The following is a 21,670-nucleotide window of genomic DNA, read 5'->3' on the forward strand; positions in this document are numbered from 1 at the left end:
GTATTATTAGACATAATAAAATGGCGATGAAGCCAGACGAATCGGTGCCTTTGTTTTTCTATCCCGTGGTCCTGCTGCCGCTGGATGAATCTATTGGTGATTGGGCGAGCTGAAGCTAGCAACATGAGGCTATCCCCATAACCCCAATTCAAGCCCCCTTTTTGAGTTTGAGAGTCTTTCCTCTCGGTGTGTGCAGATCAGGTTTTCTTTTTGCATCATTGCAACATCCTGCTTAGGGGCAGTCCGGAGCCCTTCTATAAAGACCGCACTTGAAACACTTCATCACCTAGCCGCCAAAGCTGTGCTTCAGAGCTCTTCTGTGGGATTGGGGATTAATTGAATTCTGGTCCTGGTTGCGTCCATCTCCAAAGTAAAAGCTCATGTGAGAATTTATAAAGCCTGACTAATGTACTCGTTATGTAAATTTGTCATATAAATAAAGTATATAGCCCTATAAAGTAAGTAAAATTAAACTCAATAATCATTGTCAATAAAGCAGTCACACTCCCAAAAAGCGCAAAGTTGATGTGACTTCACAGGTTTTATGTTTTGTGTCTGCTTGCGTGTACAGGCATGTTTTTCCCCTGTAGCCACAAAAGACTAACTGTTAGTGAATGTTAGACCAACGTGTATTTATAACTACTGGGAGTCAGGGAGAGATACTGGTATTGCCACTTGTACCGGTCTTTGTGTTCTTCTTGGTTTAAGGCTTATTCTCCTCCTCCCCAATGATAACGGCCCTTTTTCTCATTGTCGTTACCATAAACAGTGTGTGTGTGTGTTTCTTTCATTCTAATTATGGCCTGTATTCAAACTGTGTATATTGGCTCCTCCTAATATGAAGGATTGACACCGCAGCACTCACTATGTCACGTTAACCCAAATGGCTACTTAAGATTCTGTTCTACTCTACCATGGCAACTTTCTCAATGAGTGGCATTTACTTCACACTCTGCAGGTTGACATTTCAGTACCAACCACAGCAGGACGTCGATGATGTCACCTTAAATTTCTTCAAGGCGTGTCTATGTGTGTTGGTCTGTGTATCTTTGCGCCCCCCGCCCCCCTCCAGTATTTTCCCAAGCTGTTCCCTTCCTGGATCCTGTTTTCAGTGCCAGATGAGGCAATAGTTCCCATTGACTCAACCCTGCAATGCAAATATGGCCAACAGTATGCAAAGAACATGGAAATATGTGTGAGCCTACGTCAGGGCCAGGCAGCCAAAGAGTGACAAAATGCTTAAAAATGACACCAATGAGACTTAGCACTCTAAAGTCAGCAGACACCTTAAATTACAGTGCATCCACGACGGTTGAGCATAATCCGTTGCAGAGTCTTTGACGTTCTAAACTTAGGTCTTGCGTGTCATGCCGACTCTGTTTTGGCAACAGTTTTGTGCAATTAAAGTTGTGTTTTTCAGGAAATTTGGAATGGAACTGTTTGCTGTATGGTTTATGGAGATGTTGATAGAAATAACTCTTTGTTTAAATAACCTTTAGTTGCTACTAAGAGTTATGATTAAATGACAGTGGTTTTATTATCATATTCCAAGTCATCAGTTATGTGCAAGTGTGGTGGCGGCATCTTCTCATTTAGGCCAAATTAAAGGCTGAGCTGGGCTTAGAAAACACGATAATATAAAGTATGCGTAATGATGTTCTGTTTTCACCACCATCTGTTTGTTATGTTTTGCGTGTGAGTGAATTGAATTAATTTACTGGAAACTTTGCGGAAAAGTGGAACAAACGTTCCAAGCAAACATCAGTTGACGTGGTTTATGTGATCACTGTATTTGTCCACTTTAAATTGGAGTAAATCAAGTATAAAGATACTATGAATTGTCGCGTCTCCTTTCCTACGTTGCAGATTCCTGTGTATTGTGCGTCACTTAGTTTCCCATGGACCTCAGGGTGGGAGAGCGGGGGATGCGCCCTGGCTCCGACACGGCACTCCTCACACCATTGCACCCGCCGTTGCTCCTCAGCCCATTTTCCCCGCAGACCCGCACCTCCTTCTCCCAGCAGCAGCTTCAACAGCACATACGGGTACAAAGAATAAATACTTTCTTTAATACATATTGTAAAAACTTTTCTGAATCGATACCAAATTTCCTCAAATAGTGGCCCCTTCTCTATCGGCGCTGTATCATCTGCTCCAGATTTAAATTGATTTGCTAACCAAAAAAGTACTCATCCTAAGCCATGCCAGCACCTTTCTATGTTAAACAAAAGTATGAAGAACAATAATAAGAATTTTTTTTTTAGCTTGGCTTCGATGTCTCATCTTAAAACATAATTTGCTATGGAACACATAATGAGATCGGCCGGTGATTTGTATTTTTAATGATTTGTATGCCTTTAGCCAATTGCGAGGAAATATGGTATTTTAATTTTAACGCAGTTGTATTTTGCATTCATTTTAGTGAATTGAAATATTTTTTAAATGATAAATTATATTGGAAAACAGCACAATGTTTGTTTCAAAAGTCCAATGAAAATCTTGAATGTTTAGTTTAACATGGAGCAGCGGAGACGTGAACAGGAACACCATGAGAAGCAACAAGAATTGCAGCAGCTCAAAAACAAGGACAAGAGTCAACAAAGTGAGTTTGTTATTCAAAAGCGAAAATGATCTCATGCACTCGCGCGCACACAAAAACACCGCAAAATCTGAGAACAGTTAATTGTAAGGTAATTGCTCATATTAAGTTTGTTCGTATTTTGAAGTAATATTACATGTAAAAAGGCTTCAAGCGCTTATCGTGCCCTAAGACTGCATATTTATCAGTTATCTTTTTATTGAACCCTTTCCATCTGTTTCAAAAGGCAGTTTGCGCTTAGTTAAATATAACCCGAGCTGCAACAGTGGAGTTAAATATAGCTTTGAATATTGGTACAAGTCATTGGGTCAATATTGACTTAAACACCTTCTGTCACCTCTTTGTACACACATGCTCTAATACCCACACAAGCACACACAAAACAAGTGACCTAAGCATGCATCAGACTTCAGAGCACCTTATTCACGAAAAGTCGATGCAGAATTATTCGTAGTTGTTTTCACATATTTAACTATTAACCATTTTTAGGTATGTGAAGCATCTTCAACGAGGATTTGTCACGCTGAACTAAACAACTGTGCTTTGTTCATGAACATGTTGTCTGACTTGTTTCTGATGCATTTTTGATGGGTTGAACGGACAGGTGCAGTGGCCAGTTCACTGGTTAAACAGAAACTCCAGGAGGTCATCTTGAAGAAGCAGAAGCAAGCGGCACTGGAAAGAACAAGCAGCAACACTTTGACTTCTACGCCAGTGACATACAGGTGATGCAAGATGCATGCACAAGTTAGCAGTACAGTAACTGTGTAGTTGTACTGTATCTACTGTATATTCAAAATGGAATTCATTCATTCCACAATCCACATTGATAATGTCGGCCTAAAAAAATGACATCTACTGATATTTAAAATAATCCTCAACATGTACAAAGGGAGACATGATGTAAACGATCCAGCTGCGGCAGTCACGCTTATTTATTGTTCGTTCACATTTCCCACACTAACCACGTTACTTTACTCACACTCGATCACTGATTAGCGATGTGTTGCTAGCGCAAGCAATGCTAAGCTTGTAAGGTAATTGCTCATATCAAATTTCTTTATATTTTGAAATAATATGAACCGTTAAACTTTGCAGCAATTACCTAAAAATCTATTTTTGTACTTTTTTATTTTGGAGCAGCACCAAACCTTGGGCATCTTTTACATTTTACATTTTTGAGTATTGCTCCATGGAAGTCGGGCGTCTCTGTCGGTAACAAATGTTTGTGCGGTAAACATGGAAATGGCCAAACCATGGTCCCGGGTGTCTCAAAGATGTTTTTTTAAAATTATTGATTATAGTTTTTAGTCATTTTTGTGTCGACCCATTTTTGTGGTCAACCGAGTTAGACGATTATTCGTTTTTTCCCAGCCCTAGTGTCTCTGTTGCCAGTAGTCAAATAATTCCTGACAGTAGTTTCTGCCCTAAATTGTTAAAATGAGGTACAGTACATCCATATCGCAACTTCCAATAAGGTATCTCACTTAAAGGCCAAATGTGTTGATTTGGATTTTGTGCTGTGTTCTCTCAGTAAACTGGGTCCAGACCACAGTGTTTCCTCCCAACCTCTGGTCTCATCTCCCTCGTCTTCTTCAGAGGGTTCGGAAGGGACACGTCTACGCAGGGCAGGTAAAATTCACAATAAATCAAGATGTTATTGAAATGTCATTGGATTGTGAAGGTCTATTATATGTAATCTATCAATCGGAACGAAGGGCAGTGTTGGGTTGTGTTTGTTTGTCATAGTATGTGATTGTTCCGTAAGCGTATCAATGAATCGCCTCAAGTAACTCTCATCACTTTGTTCTTTAACAGCGTCTGAGCCCAATTTAAAAGTGAAGCATAAGCTGAAGAAACATCTCAACACCCGCCAGAGCCCGCTCACCCGCAAAGAGAGCGCCCCACCCACCATCAGACACAGAGTGCCCGATGCAATGGGTAAATTGTTGATTTGACGCCAAAACACACTTTTCCACTGTCATCATTCCAATTGAGTCAGACTCTATTTGCCTCTGGTGTTCCAGCAGACTCATCACCCAGCAGCAGCAGCACTCCAGTCTCCGGCTGTAGTTCCCCCAATGACAGTCTTCCCAGTGAAAATGGGCTAGTGCCATCTGCAGGCGGCCTCTCACATGAGGTGAACAAATGTACACGTATATTATAGACACACACTGAGAGGCAGGGATCAGAGCTCATTATTTTCACACAATATGTAAATCAAATCAAGAACAAACAATGTTAATTCGTAATCACATGATTTTCTGCTGATCTGATATCCGGGAAAAAAAGATTGTTTTTATTTTAATTTATATTTTTTATCCGTTTTATGACCATTTAAAGAGCACAAAGTTACAAAATAATCCAGATTATCTTGCCAAATAAAATAGTAATAGTTAAGTTTTATATTAGACAATGTTACATTTTGTTTCTTTGTTTTTTTTGTGTTTTTTTTTTAAGTAGTGATTTAGCGACACGTACGTACACACACGCTACACACAAACTTCAAATACAAGTTTAACAAGTGTAAATTATTTGGTGACAAGCAACCTTTTTCACCACTGGTTACATCTAATGAGGTCATAAATTGTGAGGGTCATTTCTCGACGAGAGAAGTCACTACCTAACAACTAAGTTGCTGCGTAGGCACTTCATTTTAGCCTGCACAAGCTTATAAATAACGATGTAAATGTGTTGTTTACCATTAAGCAACTCAAACAAAGCATTCCCTCAGGCTGTGTTCAAGTTTTTATGGGCCATTCAACCTAATTGGTGCCATTTGCGTCCTCAAGCAATCACATGTAACACACTCAAAATAAAATCATACATTCTATTTTTTTTTCCTTTCTTTTTTAAAACACTAAATTTGATGATACGCATGTTGAACAACTGAAAATGTGTCTCAGAACTTGTTTTTTCATGTCATTGTTTTTTGTTCTGAAACTCTCTGGGGTTTTAGAATAAAATGAGCAAATACAGGAACTGTAGCCATGACATTTATGCTAATTGAATGTTAACTTTAAACACAATACATACCAATGTGTAGGATGCTTTATAAGAAGTTATTTTCATAACATACACACATTGATGTATGTGCCGTAGATGTTTGTATGTATATTCTATATTAATTTGAGAAAAATCTGACGCATGCTCTTTTTTTTGTAATGCATTGCCAAGGTATCGGATCTGGACTTGGTATCGGCAGATACTTAAAACCAAAGGCTCGGACTCGGGTGCCGAAAAGGCGTGATCGGGACAGCCCTATTAATTGCTGTATTTTATTATTAATGACAATGCATTAACTTTCTTACTGTAGCATTTTCCTAAATTCTTGTGAGAACAGGCCAATTGCAAAGCTTTATCATGCCATATTTTGTGGTGGTTTATTAAACCAATACATAAACATAATACATTAGTTAACTATTATTTGGTGCATTAATATCATAAATGCTAAAATTACAAAGAGCAACCTACATACATGATTTTGAATTGCTTTTCTCATGATTTGATGACAAATATGGTTTCTAGTAAACATATTTAGAACAGGAGTAGACAAACCATACCACCTACTGGTACAAAAATTAGTAGTAGTTATAGTAGAAGTTAACACTAAATCCATCAACATAATCTAATGTATTGAAACATTGACTGACCTTATTTTAAACATCTCAATAACTGGTGAATTGGTCCTATTTATGACCTCCGCCGGGCAGTGTAATTTGTAAGTTTCAAACAAGTAGATGTATTATAATAAAAGTCGTCCCTTGTGCATGGAGTGTGGCCAGACACTGAGTAATGACATGTTTAATACAGCGGCACACAAGCGTGCTGGAGTGCTGAGTGTGTCAGCTGTTTATACATAATTGATTTAATCATAGGAAAGTCAAAAACATAGCAACCAGTGTCACACCTGCTGTGTTTGTGATTCATGACATTTAATGTGTCTAATTATGTCCAACGTTGGTCTAAAGCTAAATTTTTTTCAAGGGAATTTTACTGAGTTTGAAAATTGCAGCTGACATCAAAGACTGTTTGATTTCTGATTCCGTAACTGTTATTTTAATAATCTGGGTAAAATGTTAGCCTCTACATTTCATTGAATAAAAAAAATAATAATCCACCATATTTGGTATTTACCAGGCACAGAAGCTGCTGCTCAGAGACGGCACTCTGGCAAACTTCACCATCCAGAGTCCTTCCACTCTGCCCACTATCACGCTGGGACTACCAGCCAATGCTAGGGTAAGCACATCACACAAACAAACAGCATTCATCATGACATCTCCATTACAGTAAGGTCACCAATGCGAGTAGAGTGACGGTTATACACCATACACAACAACACACAAAACAGACAAGGGGCACATAAAAAAGATATCCTTCCTTTATTGTCCTTTAGAATATATTATTGATATGTCGTTTTTTTTTATTCAGCACGTATAGCCTGCCATTTTATTGAAAATATATGTAAGCTATTGCACTCTTTGTTTTTATTCAATTTTGTTGTATTTTATTTTATTCAAATTACCTTTATATTTTCAGGAGAGGTGTCAGATGTCAGTTTTATACATTCAATAATATTGTGCAAAAGTCAAAGGCCATTGTTACACTTTTTGTTATAGTAATTAGATCATATATACTTTAGTAATTTATCACACTGAATGGTTGCCGTTAATGTTATACATTAATGACTACATTATGCCGCCGTCCCTGTGTGACCTATATCTTTGCTGCTGTAACACTGAAAATTTCCCCACTGTGGGATCAATAAAGGCCTTCTTATCTTATCTTATCTTATCTTGATATAATGCAGTTTTTAAAAAAATAAATTTAAATCACTTTATGAAAGTGAAATGTGCCTCAGAACCATTCCTAACTATGTAACTATGGCCTAAAAATATTCACAACTAAAGCAAAAAAAAACAAACAGTTGGACCACGTGCATGGATCCTGCTTCTCAAAATAGAATGGAACCCTCATTAATGTTATAGCCTGCATTTGTATTCCTGTAAACTTTTACTAAGTCACAATGGCCGCTGTGGAAAACGGTCTTACGAAAAATAGAGTGAGTTGTTAGACATTTTCCACAGCACTCTATCTAACTCTATCTGCCATAAAATAACATACCCCAACACATGTCTATTGCACAGGTTGAAGGCGAGCTGTCCCCTCTGAAGCTTGGTCGAGGGCCCTTGGTCACAGCCGGGGCCCCGCAGGTTTTGTTGCCCCTGAGCAGAGAGGACCAAGCGGGGCAGCTCAGCTCACGACTTCCGGTTATCATTCTGGAGCCGTCTGGACTGGTACACACTCCACTACTTACTGGTAAGAAACACATACAGTATGTTACATGCCTATCCATCCACAAATTGCTAATAATGGTACTGACTAGTATTGTATTTGAAATGCTATGCCTTTACTCTCCACTCAGAAGTCCACATTTTAACCACACATTCATTTGTGAATATATTAACATCTACTTCCAATAAATAAATAATGATAACATAACATAGGACAGAGTCACAGTAGAGTTTCACACGTTTTCCTTGATCTAAAAACATCCTAATAAGATTTGAGTCCGAAAGGATCAGTCTAAATCAATAACAATTTTATTGATGTTCAAAATGTCAATTCATTCCTAGGCCTTTTTTTTAGGTGAAGATGAATTGTTCTAATCAATATAAGGAATATATGTTAGAGTGATGTATTTTTGTTTGAATATAATCATAATTAATTTAAAAAATAGAAACAAAAGTAGCTCACTTGTGGGTTAAATTTGCCAGAAGTCAGCTAAATTGAGCTCCAGCTCCCTGTGACCACATCCAGATTCATTTGTTCCAAATTCTTCCATCTGTAATTTATAGTTTGCTCGTGTTCTATGTGTTTGCTCAATATATGTTTCTCCTCCTGTAATGCATTGTGATAACTCTTGTCACCTGTCTCAAACCAGTTCCCGGACTTGACTCGGTCCCACTACAGTTTTCCTCCCACTTGGACCAACTGTCTCCAGGGGGCGCTCAGACCCACAAGCCCCTCAGCAGAACACGTTCAGAACCCCTTCCGCAAAGCCCCAGGATGCTTCACTCACACCTCCTCCAACAGCATCACAACACGCAACTACTGGAGCGATTAAAACAGCAGACTCACCTTGGCAAGGTAGGGCATGCACTTTAAACTTTTTTGGAAATGATAATGTATTCAAGACTCCTTTTAGCTGTTAGTATCCTACTTGAGCACAATGAAGTGGAACCAGATCTGTATTTAACAAGGAATTCATTATTTGAACCTGTTCGTTGCTCCAAATTTCACAATAATGTTATTGAACTCTAAGTAATAGTTCACAATTCTTTTTCCTTCATGATTTTTCCAATTATAAATGAAAGGCAGATCATTTTATCAGTTTGATTCAGTTTGTCATGCTACGTTTGTGTGTGGGGGTGTGCGTGTGTGTGTATGTGTGTTTTTGCAGCTTATGTCCAAGTCCAGTGAGAAGCCCAGACTGCATCAGATCCCTTCCGAGGACATGGATTCAGAGGACGGCGGAGGAACGTCACCATCAGAGCCAGCCTATCAGAGCAGACTGCGGCCAGATTCTTTGAGGGAGGCGGAGCCAGCAACATCCAGTAGTCAAGAGCAGATCAACCTACAACATGCACTCATACTCAATCAGGTTGGTGTGCTGAAGTTCTAGCACCACAAGATAGGAAACAGGACATATATGTAAAATATACTGCAGGCCCTCCAAAGCTGTTATTCAGTCAACTGTCCTCTAGATGGCATTATTATCCGTCTCTGGATGGAGTCAGCAGTGGTGGTTGAATGGGGTTTAATTTGGAACCGGTTATAATAATTTTAAAGCATTATTGTGACGTTTCAAAGCAGTAATTTAATTCAGTACATTTAATTCAAACCAGCCACGTTAATCAATCTTCATTTGCCTGAACATGATTATCTTTTAGGTATGTATCTGAGCATGATTTTTTTTTTTTTAGTGAATTCATCACTGGTAGTTGACAATATTTCTAAAAGTAAAGACAAAAAGACATTCTGGGAGTATTGCTCCCAGTGTAATTAGTGGACAGACACTTGGAAGTGAAACATAATCCTACTAGGTCTAGGAAGATCATATGTAATTTACCCACACAAAATGCCCTCAATAAAAATGATTCCCCTTTGCCAGGGGCCGACCATTTTAAAACTTTTGAATAAAGCACTTTTAATCTTTGAAGTCAGTTTTAGCACAGTAAATTTGTGCAAGCAAAAGTTAAATGTGAAACTTAAAAAAGCAATCAAATTGTAAACTATGATAAATCGCATTTAGTTAAATTTTGGCAGTTCCATTTTACTTCATCATTGTCATCATTTGTTTCGGACTTATAGTCATGGGCACCCTTGTGAAAAGGAGAACATTCAACAAAACAAAATACAAACTGAAAGACGAGGGAAATGTTATAGCAAATTGCTTTGTGTAGACCTTGTTTTGTTTGCTTTTTTGATTTTTGTCCGACTTTGTTTTAGAGTTCCCATGATCCCCGGTATTGCTGATTTTCCCCTTTTGTCCTTCTCGTATGTGACATTATGTGGACTGTACTACCTGTTACAATGTGCCTTGTCGTGTCTTGACCGCTCATGTTTTATAGTCATTACTGTGGGAACAGCAGAAGCAGCTGCAGAAGTTGCATCGACAGATGGAGACACTGGCGGTACCGATGCTACATAGTGGCGGAGGCGGTGCGGTCTGTGGCGCGTTGGGTGTGCATCGGCCACTGTCTCGTACGCAGTCCTCGCCGGCCTCCACATCTCTCACTCTGCCCGAAAAACCTCTGAGCCTCAGCGGGCAGGAGACTAGCAGCAAATCACGCTTCACCACTGGTGAGTGGCACATTAGGGCTTTCCTTAAAGTGGAAGTCAACCCAAACATATTTTTTTCAAGAGTATGTTCTATGCAAGCCTACTACTTGAAACAAGGCATTCTGATAAATATTGCATTTGTGGAATAAGAGTTAATCCACTCGTTTTTAGCCATCTCTGGGGGCAATCACAGCTCAGCTTCAGAAAACAGATGAGCTGTGATTGGTCGTTACCTGAGCCCTGAGCGGTTGTGATGTCATTTTCAGTCGACAGAAGTGACAAAATGGCCGCCCCCTGAGATGGCTAAAAACGGGTTTTTCTTTGTTGCTTAACTCATATTGCACAAACGCAATATTAATCAGAATGCCGTGTTTCAACTAGTGGGCCCGCTGGGAACATATTCTTAAGAAAAACGTGTTTGGGTTGATTTCCACTTTAATTTTATTTTACCGTCATTTCAACCAAAGCCTGATTGAACATGAAACCTGATCAGAGAGATATAGTGATCACTGAGACAGTCTTTGTGAAATCTACATATGAGGTAATTTTGCATGTGCAGGCCTGGTGTATGATTCTCAGATGCTGAAGCACCAGTGTGCCTGTGGAGACAACAGCAATCACCCAGAGCATGCTGGGAGAATACAGAGCATCTGGTCCCGACTACAGGAGAGGGGCCTGAGGGGGCAGTGTGAGGTATGACACAAGACGCGCACACTGTCTCATTAGTGCTCAGTAGAAAGTGATACTTGTTTTCTCTTTTATAGTTCAAACCTAGAAGCTATCAGATTAACAGTAAACCACTTTGTTGACTAAAGTTGTTTTTTTTTTAATCCTCAGGAATTGAATAATACATTGAAGCTAATAACACATTGTCATGATTACATCTGATGACCACCCTCCCTGTGTTGTCGCAGAGCATTCGTGGCCGCAAGGCTACTTTGGAAGAGCTGCAGTCGGTCCATACAGAGCGCCATGTTTTGCTCTATGGCACTAACCCGCTCAACAGGCTCAAACTGGACAACCGCAAACTGGCAGGTATGCTACAGCTAAAACAGCCATCTATCCGTTTTCTGCACCGCTTATCAACACCAAGGTGGGAGGTGACCTGGAGCCTATTCCAGACAATTTTGGTTGAAAGTTACACCCTGAACTGCTTACTGGCCAATTGCAGGACGCAGATAGATGAAGCAACCATTCACACTTACGCCACAGGCAATTAAGAGTCTTCAATTAACCGAATAAACATGTTTTGGAAATGTGGGAGGAAGATAGAGTACCCAGAGGAAACACACACAAGCATGGGAAGAACAATGAAACCCCACACAGAAAGGCTGGTGCTCAAATTCGAAGCTCAAACCTCAGAACTGTGAGGCAGATGTGCTAACCATCCGTCCACTGTGCCACCCAACTTTAGCATCGATTTTAATTCTAGCCATTCTTATAATTTAGTGCTAAATGAGGAGTTCTTCAGCACTGTAAATGTGATACAACTGCGTCACACTAAACAATTATATTATTCTTTTATGTATTTTAATAACCTCACTTTTTGGAGTTGTCAAGTCAGCCTCGGCAATATCTACTTAGCATTTATAGATTTAGAAAAAATGTATTGTAATATTTGACTGATGTAAAGTGTTTGTTCCTCAGGAATTCTCTCTCAAAGGATGTTTGTCATGTTACCATGTGGAGGTGTAGGGGTAAGTTTCAAACACAGTTGCATTCACATTGTACGTTCTCTGCATTGATGAAATAAAATCATTTAGTTGACATGAAATGCAGTGCAAAGGAATAATAAAAAGACAGCTTTTTCAGAGTGTAGCAAATGTTTGCTTGCCAACCCCTGACCATTACTAATCAAAACAAGATGTCTAGGACTCAGGAATGCACAGTACAGTACAGATTGTTGAGTCAGAAGGACAGTTGTGCTATTTTTACATGAAAGAACAAAAATGAATCTTGTCTTGAAATGGAAAAAACTGAATTAACTCATTCACCACCATTGACAAATGTATTTGTCTTTTCACAGTCCACCCATTCAATCCCAGGAATTTATTTATATTTTTTTTCAAATTTTTTCAAAGGTTAGCATAAAAGAGGGTCTGAAAATGTCCGGCAGTGAATGAGTTAAGAAACAACAATATTTATTATAGGACAATACTTTTTTTTAATGTGCTCGGTTGAAACAATCATCTTGAGTATGTGTTTACTATTGCTAGAAGTGTAAAGTATAATTTACCACAGCTGCAAAGTACTGCAGAAGCTCAACGTCTGATGTGTTTGAATTTAACCTTGGAAAGAGTGGAAAGAAGCCTGATGGATAGTCGTGCATGAGCATTGATTTGTTGTGTTGGTGTCATTTGTGCTGCAGGTTGACAACGACACCATTTGGAATGAGTCTCACACGTCCACAGCGTCACGCATGGCTGCCGGGAGTGTTGTCGAGCTGGCTATCAGAGTTGCCAAGGGTGAACTCAAGGTGAGAATGATTTTTTTTTTCCCTTTAACTTTTGTTGTTGATATTATTATTAGTAGTATTAGTATGCAAGTTATTTTAAATTCTACAACGCATTTCATACTCAAGGTAACTCAGTGTATCTCACATAATTAAAAATACAACATTTAAAAGCAAACAAAAGAGTTGAAGACATTTAAAAGCAAATGAAGAAATTAAAAAGTCTCTTACTAAAATGACTAAAAGAACGTGGGAAAACTTATTTTAAAAATGCTTTAAACGACCTTAACCAAAGGTATGAGGTAAAAGCATAGTTTTTATTAGTTATTAGTTGTTATTATTTTATTACTCCAAAGTCAAGATTGAATTCCATTTCATTGGTATCATGATGTAAATGGAGCCAAGAGCCAGAAAGAATGCTATTATAAAAAAAAATTCTGCAGGTTTTATCAGTGGCACCTGGTGAAGTTATCTCCGTAGGGGTGGGGACGGTATTGTATAAAAGTAAATAACTGTCTAGCACAATATAATGAGAAGCATGTGCTCTGTGAACTTTTTTTTTTTTTTTTTTTAACAATTCTAACAATTATTTGTACTTACCACAGTAAAGAACTGCACTTTATCAGACTCTTATTCAGGCGTTCTTATGTCGCTACATAATGTATACAAAAATATCAGAGTCAGCTACGAAGCCTTGCGACAGTTGGCGCACAGCCCGAATATTGTTTTTTTTTTTCATGAGGGGTCATTCAATGTTGCAAAAAGTTGCAGAAAATAATGAATGTTCAATTTCTAAAAGTATTGCTCGGAGCCTCCATCCATACCTGCACAGGAGTTAACAAAAAAGATTGATGCCTTGCATCGAATTATAATCCATTATGCAACTTAATCCACTCAACCATAAATGTCTTCATCGTGACTATTACCCTATTTAAATTACTGTTCAGAAGTCTGGGTAAACACTTATAAAAGTGCCTTCCAACCATTGTACATACTGCAAAAAAGAGCAACGAGAATCGCCTGTAATGTCGGGTTTCTTCACAACACAAACCAGTTCTTTCTTCAGTCCAAAGTACGAATATTTGCTGATCTTGTCGAATTTAAAACGGCACAATTAATTTTAAAATATTATAATGCATAATTTATAAAGCCAGGCATAATTTGCTACCAGGTCATATACAGAATATGTTTTCTGAACAAGAGGGAGGTCATCATTTCAGGGGGAAGTTACATTTAAAGACAAAATAGCCAAACACAACGATAAAAAGATTTTGTGTTTCTCTCTGTGGGATGAAAATATAGTGCAGACTAAATGGGGAACTTCAACAATGTCCAAGCATCAATCGGTTCAAAAATAAATATTAAATATTGGGGAGAGGTATAGCGAAGAGGAGGGACAGGGTTAAGCACAGAGTAGGAAAATAGCTGTAGCATGACTGCACTTATTACTCCAGTTTTGATGGTATAGGTAAGATAAGGTCATAATATTGCTAAGTACAAATACTAAATGAATAATTCACTCTTATGGGGAAAATAAGGGTTTAACATGTTTTATTTAGTACCTAGAAAATGATTGTGAGAATTATTTTATATATGGGTTAGTGACACTGAAAATTGTTAAATTATTATGGACAGCTCATTGTTATGATGTATTATACAATAGAATATTGTGTATAGTATAATATTTTATTTTATGTATAGATATAATTACTCCTAAACACTGGGATATATTAATAATGAAATATATATTCGGGGTAGAAATAGTTACGTTTATCCTTCCCCTTACTCCTATTCGAACATGTGTAAGCAGGTAAGATATATATCGTCGCTATCGGGCTTTAGAGGAGGTTAAAAAAAAAAAAACACGTCAGCTTGTTTGAGTTCCCAGGCACCGCTTCGTTCAAGTTGTATTGTACCTTATATTACTATTGCACACTCACATCAACATAATCGCTAATTTAACGCTGGCATTGATTAAGATCCTACAAACACGAAGCCGGCAGCAGCCGAGTACTTCAAAGAGGACTTTTATTCGTTGTTGTTTTTTGGAGGGACAAGCTTATTCATAACTTCTTTTCCAAACAGAATGGATTTGCTGTGGTCAGACCACCAGGGCACCATGCAGACCCCTCCAACCCAATGTAAGTTTATGTGGGATTGAATCCTCTATTATTAAGATAAACATCATGAAGACAGTCAGACTTCTTCAACAGGTCAAACCACTGCGGTCTTTCCATTCTGTTATCCTCAACTTAACTGAAGCCATCAATCTGTCTTTACAGGGGTTTCTGCTACTTTAATTCAGTGGCTATTGCTGCCAAACAACTCCAACAGAAGCTCAGTGTCAGCAAAATCCTCATTGTTGATTGGGTAAGATTATCACCTTTGATTGATTTACTACATCCTGGGTTAAAAGTGGTGTTCAAAATGTATTCTATGTTGCCAGGATGTTCACCATGGTAACGGGACCCAGGAAGTTTTCTACAGTGACCCAAATGTCCTTTACATGTCGCTTCATCGCTATGATCATGGCAACTTCTTTCCTGGCAGTGGATCACCAGCTGAGGTGGGTGTCATATCTTGGCCCAATGTACAAGAATGTTATCAATTCTGACTACCGGTACATTTTTTTTTTTTTTTTTTTCCCGTTTTAGGTTGGCTTAGGTGCTGGGGAGGGCTTTAACGTGAATGTGGCATGGACAGGAGGACTGGACCCTCCCATGGGGGATGCAGAGTACCTTGCTGCATTCAGGTAGAAAAAACACTGCTGCTTCTTATGAATGAGATAATACATACATACACAAGAAAAGGGAATACTTGCTCGGAAAAACAGAACGAAATGGTCAAATAAAGTCAAATCGAAATGCACACACTGACTTTCAGAATCTAACAGACCTACTACAGCTTTGTGCATGTAAACTCTGAAGGGATGGAGATAAAGTGAAATATCAACTTCACCAGTCTCACACAATTCACTTTGTTCACTTTAAAAACTCTACGTAGTGTAGCTTTATACTAAATTACTGTGTTTCCAATAAACATTCTTCTCTTACGGTTTACTTTCTCTTTTGTTTGAAATGACAACCAATTTAGGGAGCAAAATAACTGATTGAAGTGCAGTTTCTGCTGCCTGGTGCCAAGTAGTAAGATACAGTGAACCCATGCATATTTCACAGGTCCCCGATTCTCAAATTATATTTGTGGTCCCTATCCTCCTGGTGTAATCTTGCTTCCAAGGAAATAATTTGAAGTGAGTTGGGGAGCTTCACTTAGACAAATGTAGTCCTTTGCTGCCATCTTGTTGCAATTACAAATAGACCCTTTTAGGGGAGGCGTCAATTAGTGGATTTGTTCTATTAGCAGCAGGGCTCAGTCCCTATTTGGGGGGGATTCACTGTGTAGGCATGTATTAGATAATTGATCATTTACATACAATACCACCATAGCATAACCATATTGATGGGAATATTAGAGCCACGATTGCCAAAATTAATTAAAACAAAAAAGTTTTGTTCCATAGTAGTAATATTTCTACTGTACTAACTACGGTACTGGTTGTTTGCCCATAAAGTGAACTGATTGTTACATTAATCATAATAACCAACAAGGTATTAGTTGTTCTCTATCTCTGCACAGTGAGTCAGCAAACATGCTTTTAGAGACTCACAGCTCAATTTCACAATACTCTGATGTACCTTGTGCGTATTTGATGATGTCACTTGCACAGTTTGAGTCAGCCTCTCCCTTTGACTAATAACTTTCTGGCAGTACATGTTCCCCAGGTCTTGTGAGCTGTTACTTCCTGATGGTTGGCTGGATAATTGTCATATGTGGGTGGTTGGCACCTATAAAATTAAACTCGGCTTTCTGGTGGTCTGATGCACCCAAGCCCAAGGAAAACTGGCTTCTCTCCTCCATATTGGGAAATGCATTTAGTGAAATACATTTCCTCGGTCACAATTTGGCTATGCGTTGAGTTCAACACATCTTTTTTTTCTCTCCATCGTTCTACGCATCCCCTTTATTCAATCACCAACCCCCACCACACACCTCTTGCCCTTCAGTTACCACCAACGTGGCACTGGGTTCTGTTTTAAAACACAACATGTACTGTATATGGCCGGTGCCGGTTGGGTCCCGAACTATTAAGCGATGGCAAGCTTAAACCCTGGAAGGATATCTATTGTGTGTGTGAAAGACGAAACGAAAGCATGTGGATCACTCTCGGATCACTCGTGCCATGTAACGGACAGATGGTTGTAATTGAACATTTATCTTATTGTTTGGAATTCATTCAACCTTTGTTGTTCAAGTGGAGAGGATCATAACGGGAGTGAACATTGACGTCACTTACGATTGGCACAAGATGCTTGGTGCATTCAAACAGAGTAGGACATTTCAAACTCAGACAGAAACAACTCCATCAATGCATTAAACCTTAAAAACAACAAACCTTTTGATACTTTTGTACATGTATGCACACATTTTATATATTATTATATGTTATATATTATGTATGTAGCTAAAGGTATATGAAATGATCAGAGCTGGGCACTTGACCCTTTTTTGCCGGTCCGTCCTCCATCCGCGACCCGGGTGCCCTTCCGTCCTCGTCCCTCCGTCCTTATTCATAAAAATTATCCTCCGTCCTCATCCTTTTAAAGTGCTTCCGTCCTTACATTCCGTCGGTCCGCTCCCCCCACCACCTAAAAAAAAAAAAAAAAGCGTCCGTGCATCACAGTGGATCCAGTGGATCCAGGATTCAGTGGATTGAATTGTTTACAACTGTTTAAATAAGACCGCTTTTTAGCTGCCAGCAACCACCGTTGTGATGGGATGATGATGATGATGATGATGGGACCAGAGCAAGCCAAGGGACATCACGAGCTAACAAGACAGTACTATTGGGTTTTGTTACACGTTTTCACTTTTTATTTATATTTATTATTTTGCAATAAAAAAATATTGCAAAATAAGGCAATGTTATTTTAGTAGGAGAACGAACGTCTTCCACTTCCAGGACATAGCTTTCAGTGTTTTTTTTTCCCTGTCAGTGAAATGGACGTCCACTAGAGGGCAGACTATGCATGTGAAAACAATACTGCAGGGAGGGAACGCCCATGAAAAAGAGCACTCGGGTGTTGTGCAGGCTTAGCAGGCAGTCTTCCTTTTTAAAAGAACCCAACACAATACGTCAGCCGGTACTTGACCCGGTCAGGGACCCGTTAGAGGGACGGACGAAAACCTACCTCCGTTCTTGCTTATTCCGACCTTTTTAAAAGAGTTCTTGTCCTCCGTCCAACCGTCCACAAAGTGGTCCCAAATGGACGGACTGTTTCATCCCACTTCTGGAAATTATTAATAGTGTTAAAAATGTTGAATATGTTTTAGTTCTTCTGAAGTGTTTAAATTGTTTCTTATTTTTTAAAATCAAAACTTTTGTTAAATTAGTATCCTTACGGTAATTGTTTGAAGTGATACATGTTGTTTGGGTGTGAAATGTAAGTTTTTGTCATGGTATCGTTTCAGTATCTGTATCAAGGTACTTTACGCAGGCGTAGTACTGAAGTCAACTTTTTGACATCGCGACAATACTAATATTTGCATATATTTCTGTGTGGCATTATAATTTTTCCTGATGATTTTTTGGTTTGACCTTTGTGTTTTGTGTGTGTTTGGTTGTTTTTATTTGAGTAGGGGAATGCACTCTTTATCTCAGCGTGCTCTCAATTTAGTCTATGAGCTCATGTTGTCCATCTGCATGCAGTCATGACAGCAGCATGTGTTTACGTGTGTTTGTGCGTGCGTGTGTACAAAGAAGATGATGGGAGGGGGTTGGGGGGGGGGATGAGCGAGGGGCGGGAGGGAGTCTCCAAAGTCCCCAGGCAGAATAATGAAGGTAAATGGATCCCAGATGGACTGTTTTCCTCTTTTTCTCTATGTTGTCAATGACGTGAGGAGAGTGACAGGCCTCTAATAGGAAACATACTCGCTCACGCTGGCTTTGAACTTTGCCGACTGCTCTGAGCTTAAGGCGAGTCTCGCCAACAGCCTTCCACTCTTCCCAAAATGTTCAGTACAATGGAAACCTTCAACCTTTTTTTTCACAAGCACAGAGCAACAATCAAAGACGAGTGTTGCTCTCAGATACTATAGAATGAAAGTCCCACTGTTTGATGCACTGTGTATGAGACCAGTCAGATGGCCTTATTATCCGCTCAGCTTGGCTCAGCTCTACCCACCTTGATTTGATGTGTTTTGTTTTCCAATTTAAGATAGTACTGTGGAAAACAGCAAATACCACGTCACATTGGAACACATGGCTCATAAAACAAAACAACAAAAAAAACAATGTCGATGAAGGAGAACAAGGGCCTCTTGTATTTACTTGGTAATGATGGGCTTACCGATTCTGCGGTATCGATATATATCAGTACTTTCACGAGTATCAATTAGGTAGCGACTCATAAAGTATCGATATGAAGAGCTTTGTTCGGAAATGAACTCCAAGCGCGGTCTGCTACACTCCAAGCGTTCTGAAAATCACAGTGTCGGAATGTGCTGTTAGGTTATTTAGAGTGCCACACTCTGGTGTGCTGCCGCACGCCGTGGCCTCACTGACTGGGGACATGGAACGTCACAGGATGTGGCAGGACAAATGGAGGCTATACAAGAGATGCAAGGCTTGTGGGCTGACAGCAATTGTAAATCCACTGCTGTTCCTGAACACCAATTTTGCACTGTAAAAGTGAAAACATATTCACACTTTATTTTTTTTGCATTATTGTTGTTATATTACATATATTGCTGTATTGTCATTCTGTCTGTCTGATTTAAAAACCATGCTCCCTAAAAGATATAATTTGACACAGTAAAATGTCTTTTTTTAAATGTCATTACTATTTTTTTTTTCTTTCATATTTTTTAATTATTTGTGTATTCAATATTGACACTCCTCTCATTTCATTCTTTTGAGTGTAATGATGGCTACTAGTCTGAAGTTGAAGGGCCTTCAGAGGTTTACTGTTTTGCATATCCGTCCTAAAAATGAAGTAATTGAATTTGTTATAACTTATGAACAAAGCACATTAAAATGGTTACATGGTCAATTATTGTCATGTGTTTCATTGGAGATAAAAAAAAAACCACACAAAGTATCGGCATTGAAAAATCTTGTCAAAAAACGAATCCGTATTCTATGGACTCAAAATTGTCATGTATCACGCGTCACTCTTTTCTTGGCAAGGTAACGAGACAGGAGACCAGCTACAATCCTAATGCGTTTGTTATATTGTTCCATTGAGTATTCAGATCTGCTTTGTGAAGCTGTGCTGCTTTTCTTCAACACTGAGACCTAAGACAGAATTCAGTGGATTTGGTGAGCAGGGTCACGTTAAATAAATGTGACCATCCCATGAGGATTTTTACATTTAGTGGGCGCAGCTTATTACTGTGCACTCAGTAGACACAATTTTCATTGTATGTGGCAAAATATTACTGTTTCAACTGTGGTATTACAGGTGCTCTTGTGCACAGAGCTTGTGAAGGCACAGAGCCTTTTTGCACAAGACTTCAGACCATGCATTATTTTGCTGAATCATTTGTGTAATGCCCTGCCAAATGGTACAATGGCTAATTGACGACAAATGATGACAAGTGGACTTTGTATGACTTTTTGCACCTGCAGGACTGTGATGATGCCCATCGCCCAGGAGTTTGCCCCAGACGTCGTTCTGGTTTCCGCCGGGTTTGACGCTGCCGAGGGCAACCCCGCACCTCTTGGAGGGTACAAGGTCTCTGCCAAATGTAAGCGAGGCCTCTCACCACATGCTCCGCCCTCTGTTTTTTTTTTTTAAAGCAACACTGTTTTCTGAACAACCAGTGACTTTCATTTCTGCGTCCCGAGAGAGGTATTAATAGATTATTATAGCCGCTGTCAAATTTAGCCTGCAAAGCAGAAGTTGTGTGTTCAAGCATCCCTGACTGCATCTCTGATGTGACCATAATTACAGTGACTGCTTTTTGGCGTAGTGCAGCGGGAGGTCAAAATATGTACTTGTCTTAAACAAATATTGGGAAGTGTAGTAAAACCTACGTCAAGACAGCAAGGCAAACGTCACTGTATCTCATTATTTGTGTGTGTTGTGTCGCCCAGGTTTCAGCTTCCTGACTCGCCAGCTGATGTCTCTAGCAGGGGGCCGTCTGGTGTTGTCCCTCGAGGGAGGTCATGACCTCACAGCCATCTGCGATGCATCTGAGGCCTGTGTCAGTGCCCTTCTTGGTGCACAGGTGAGGCACGCTGGGTAATGGTGTTTTTTTTTTTTTTTTCTTTTTTTTAAAAATAGGTCCTTCATGCAACCGCTTTACACTAACGCTGAAATGTCCGTGACTTTTTGTGTCTTAACTGGATTCATAAGTGTTAGCCTAACAGGTTTCTGTTGTTTCCTCCTTTTTTGTGTCCTTTTTGTCCTGTAGGACCCACTATCAGAAGAGGTCCTGCTCCAGAAACCAAATGCGAATGCTATCCGCTCCCTGCAGACGGTCATACAAATTCAAAGTGAGCAATTCTGTGTATTCCATTATGACATAGTCGCTCGGAGGGGTTTTTGGCAAATGGTGGCAGCGAACTTCCCAACAAGCAGCAGACAGTGAATAAATCTTCCGAAACGAGGCAAACTGCTTGCTTTAAGATCTTTAATACCATTCCCAGTTGAAGTTTAAACATAAAACTAATAAAATTAGACATTGTGTATTTAACCAACCCATACCTT

At 39.3% G+C, this 21,670-nt stretch overlaps 1 protein-coding gene across 7 annotated transcripts in view; it reads left to right on the forward strand.

The window, feature by feature from the left end:
• The window catches only part of hdac7a (histone deacetylase 7a), an 83,742-nt gene that overhangs the window by 55,527 nt on the left and 6,545 nt on the right, over positions 1-21,670 (forward strand). For 5 of the 7 annotated variants that reach the window (XM_086028791.1, XM_086028776.1, XM_086028784.1 and 2 more), the window contains 22 exons: positions 1,867-2,045; positions 2,512-2,602; positions 3,204-3,324; positions 4,134-4,231; positions 4,418-4,540; positions 4,627-4,739; positions 6,740-6,841; positions 7,750-7,921; positions 8,547-8,752; positions 9,066-9,266; positions 10,237-10,468; positions 11,007-11,140; positions 11,362-11,482; positions 12,095-12,144; positions 12,816-12,923; positions 14,985-15,040; positions 15,182-15,269; positions 15,346-15,465; positions 15,554-15,651; positions 20,587-20,705; positions 21,055-21,188; positions 21,375-21,456. In XM_086028791.1, coding sequence (XP_085884917.1) covers positions 1,899-2,045; positions 2,512-2,602; positions 3,204-3,324; positions 4,134-4,231; positions 4,418-4,540; positions 4,627-4,739; positions 6,740-6,841; positions 7,750-7,921; positions 8,547-8,752; positions 9,066-9,266; positions 10,237-10,468; positions 11,007-11,140; positions 11,362-11,482; positions 12,095-12,144; positions 12,816-12,923; positions 14,985-15,040; positions 15,182-15,269; positions 15,346-15,465; positions 15,554-15,651; positions 20,587-20,705; positions 21,055-21,188; positions 21,375-21,456 — 2,716 coding nt within the window. In that variant the 5' untranslated portion in view covers positions 1,867-1,898. The remainder of the gene's footprint in view (positions 1-1,866; positions 2,046-2,511; positions 2,603-3,203; positions 3,325-4,133; positions 4,232-4,417; positions 4,541-4,626; positions 4,740-6,739; positions 6,842-7,749; positions 7,922-8,546; positions 8,753-9,065; positions 9,267-10,236; positions 10,469-11,006; positions 11,141-11,361; positions 11,483-12,094; positions 12,145-12,815; positions 12,924-14,984; positions 15,041-15,181; positions 15,270-15,345; positions 15,466-15,553; positions 15,652-20,586; positions 20,706-21,054; positions 21,189-21,374; positions 21,457-21,670) is intronic. The other 2 variants (XM_086028817.1, XM_086028807.1) reach the window with 2 other exon arrangements.

Source organism: Filicampus tigris, chromosome 1 (genome assembly GCF_054856515.1).
Source record: "Filicampus tigris isolate MCC_2025a chromosome 1, RoL_Ftig_1.0, whole genome shotgun sequence".
NCBI classification, from domain to species: domain Eukaryota; kingdom Metazoa; phylum Chordata; class Actinopteri; order Syngnathiformes; family Syngnathidae; genus Filicampus; species Filicampus tigris.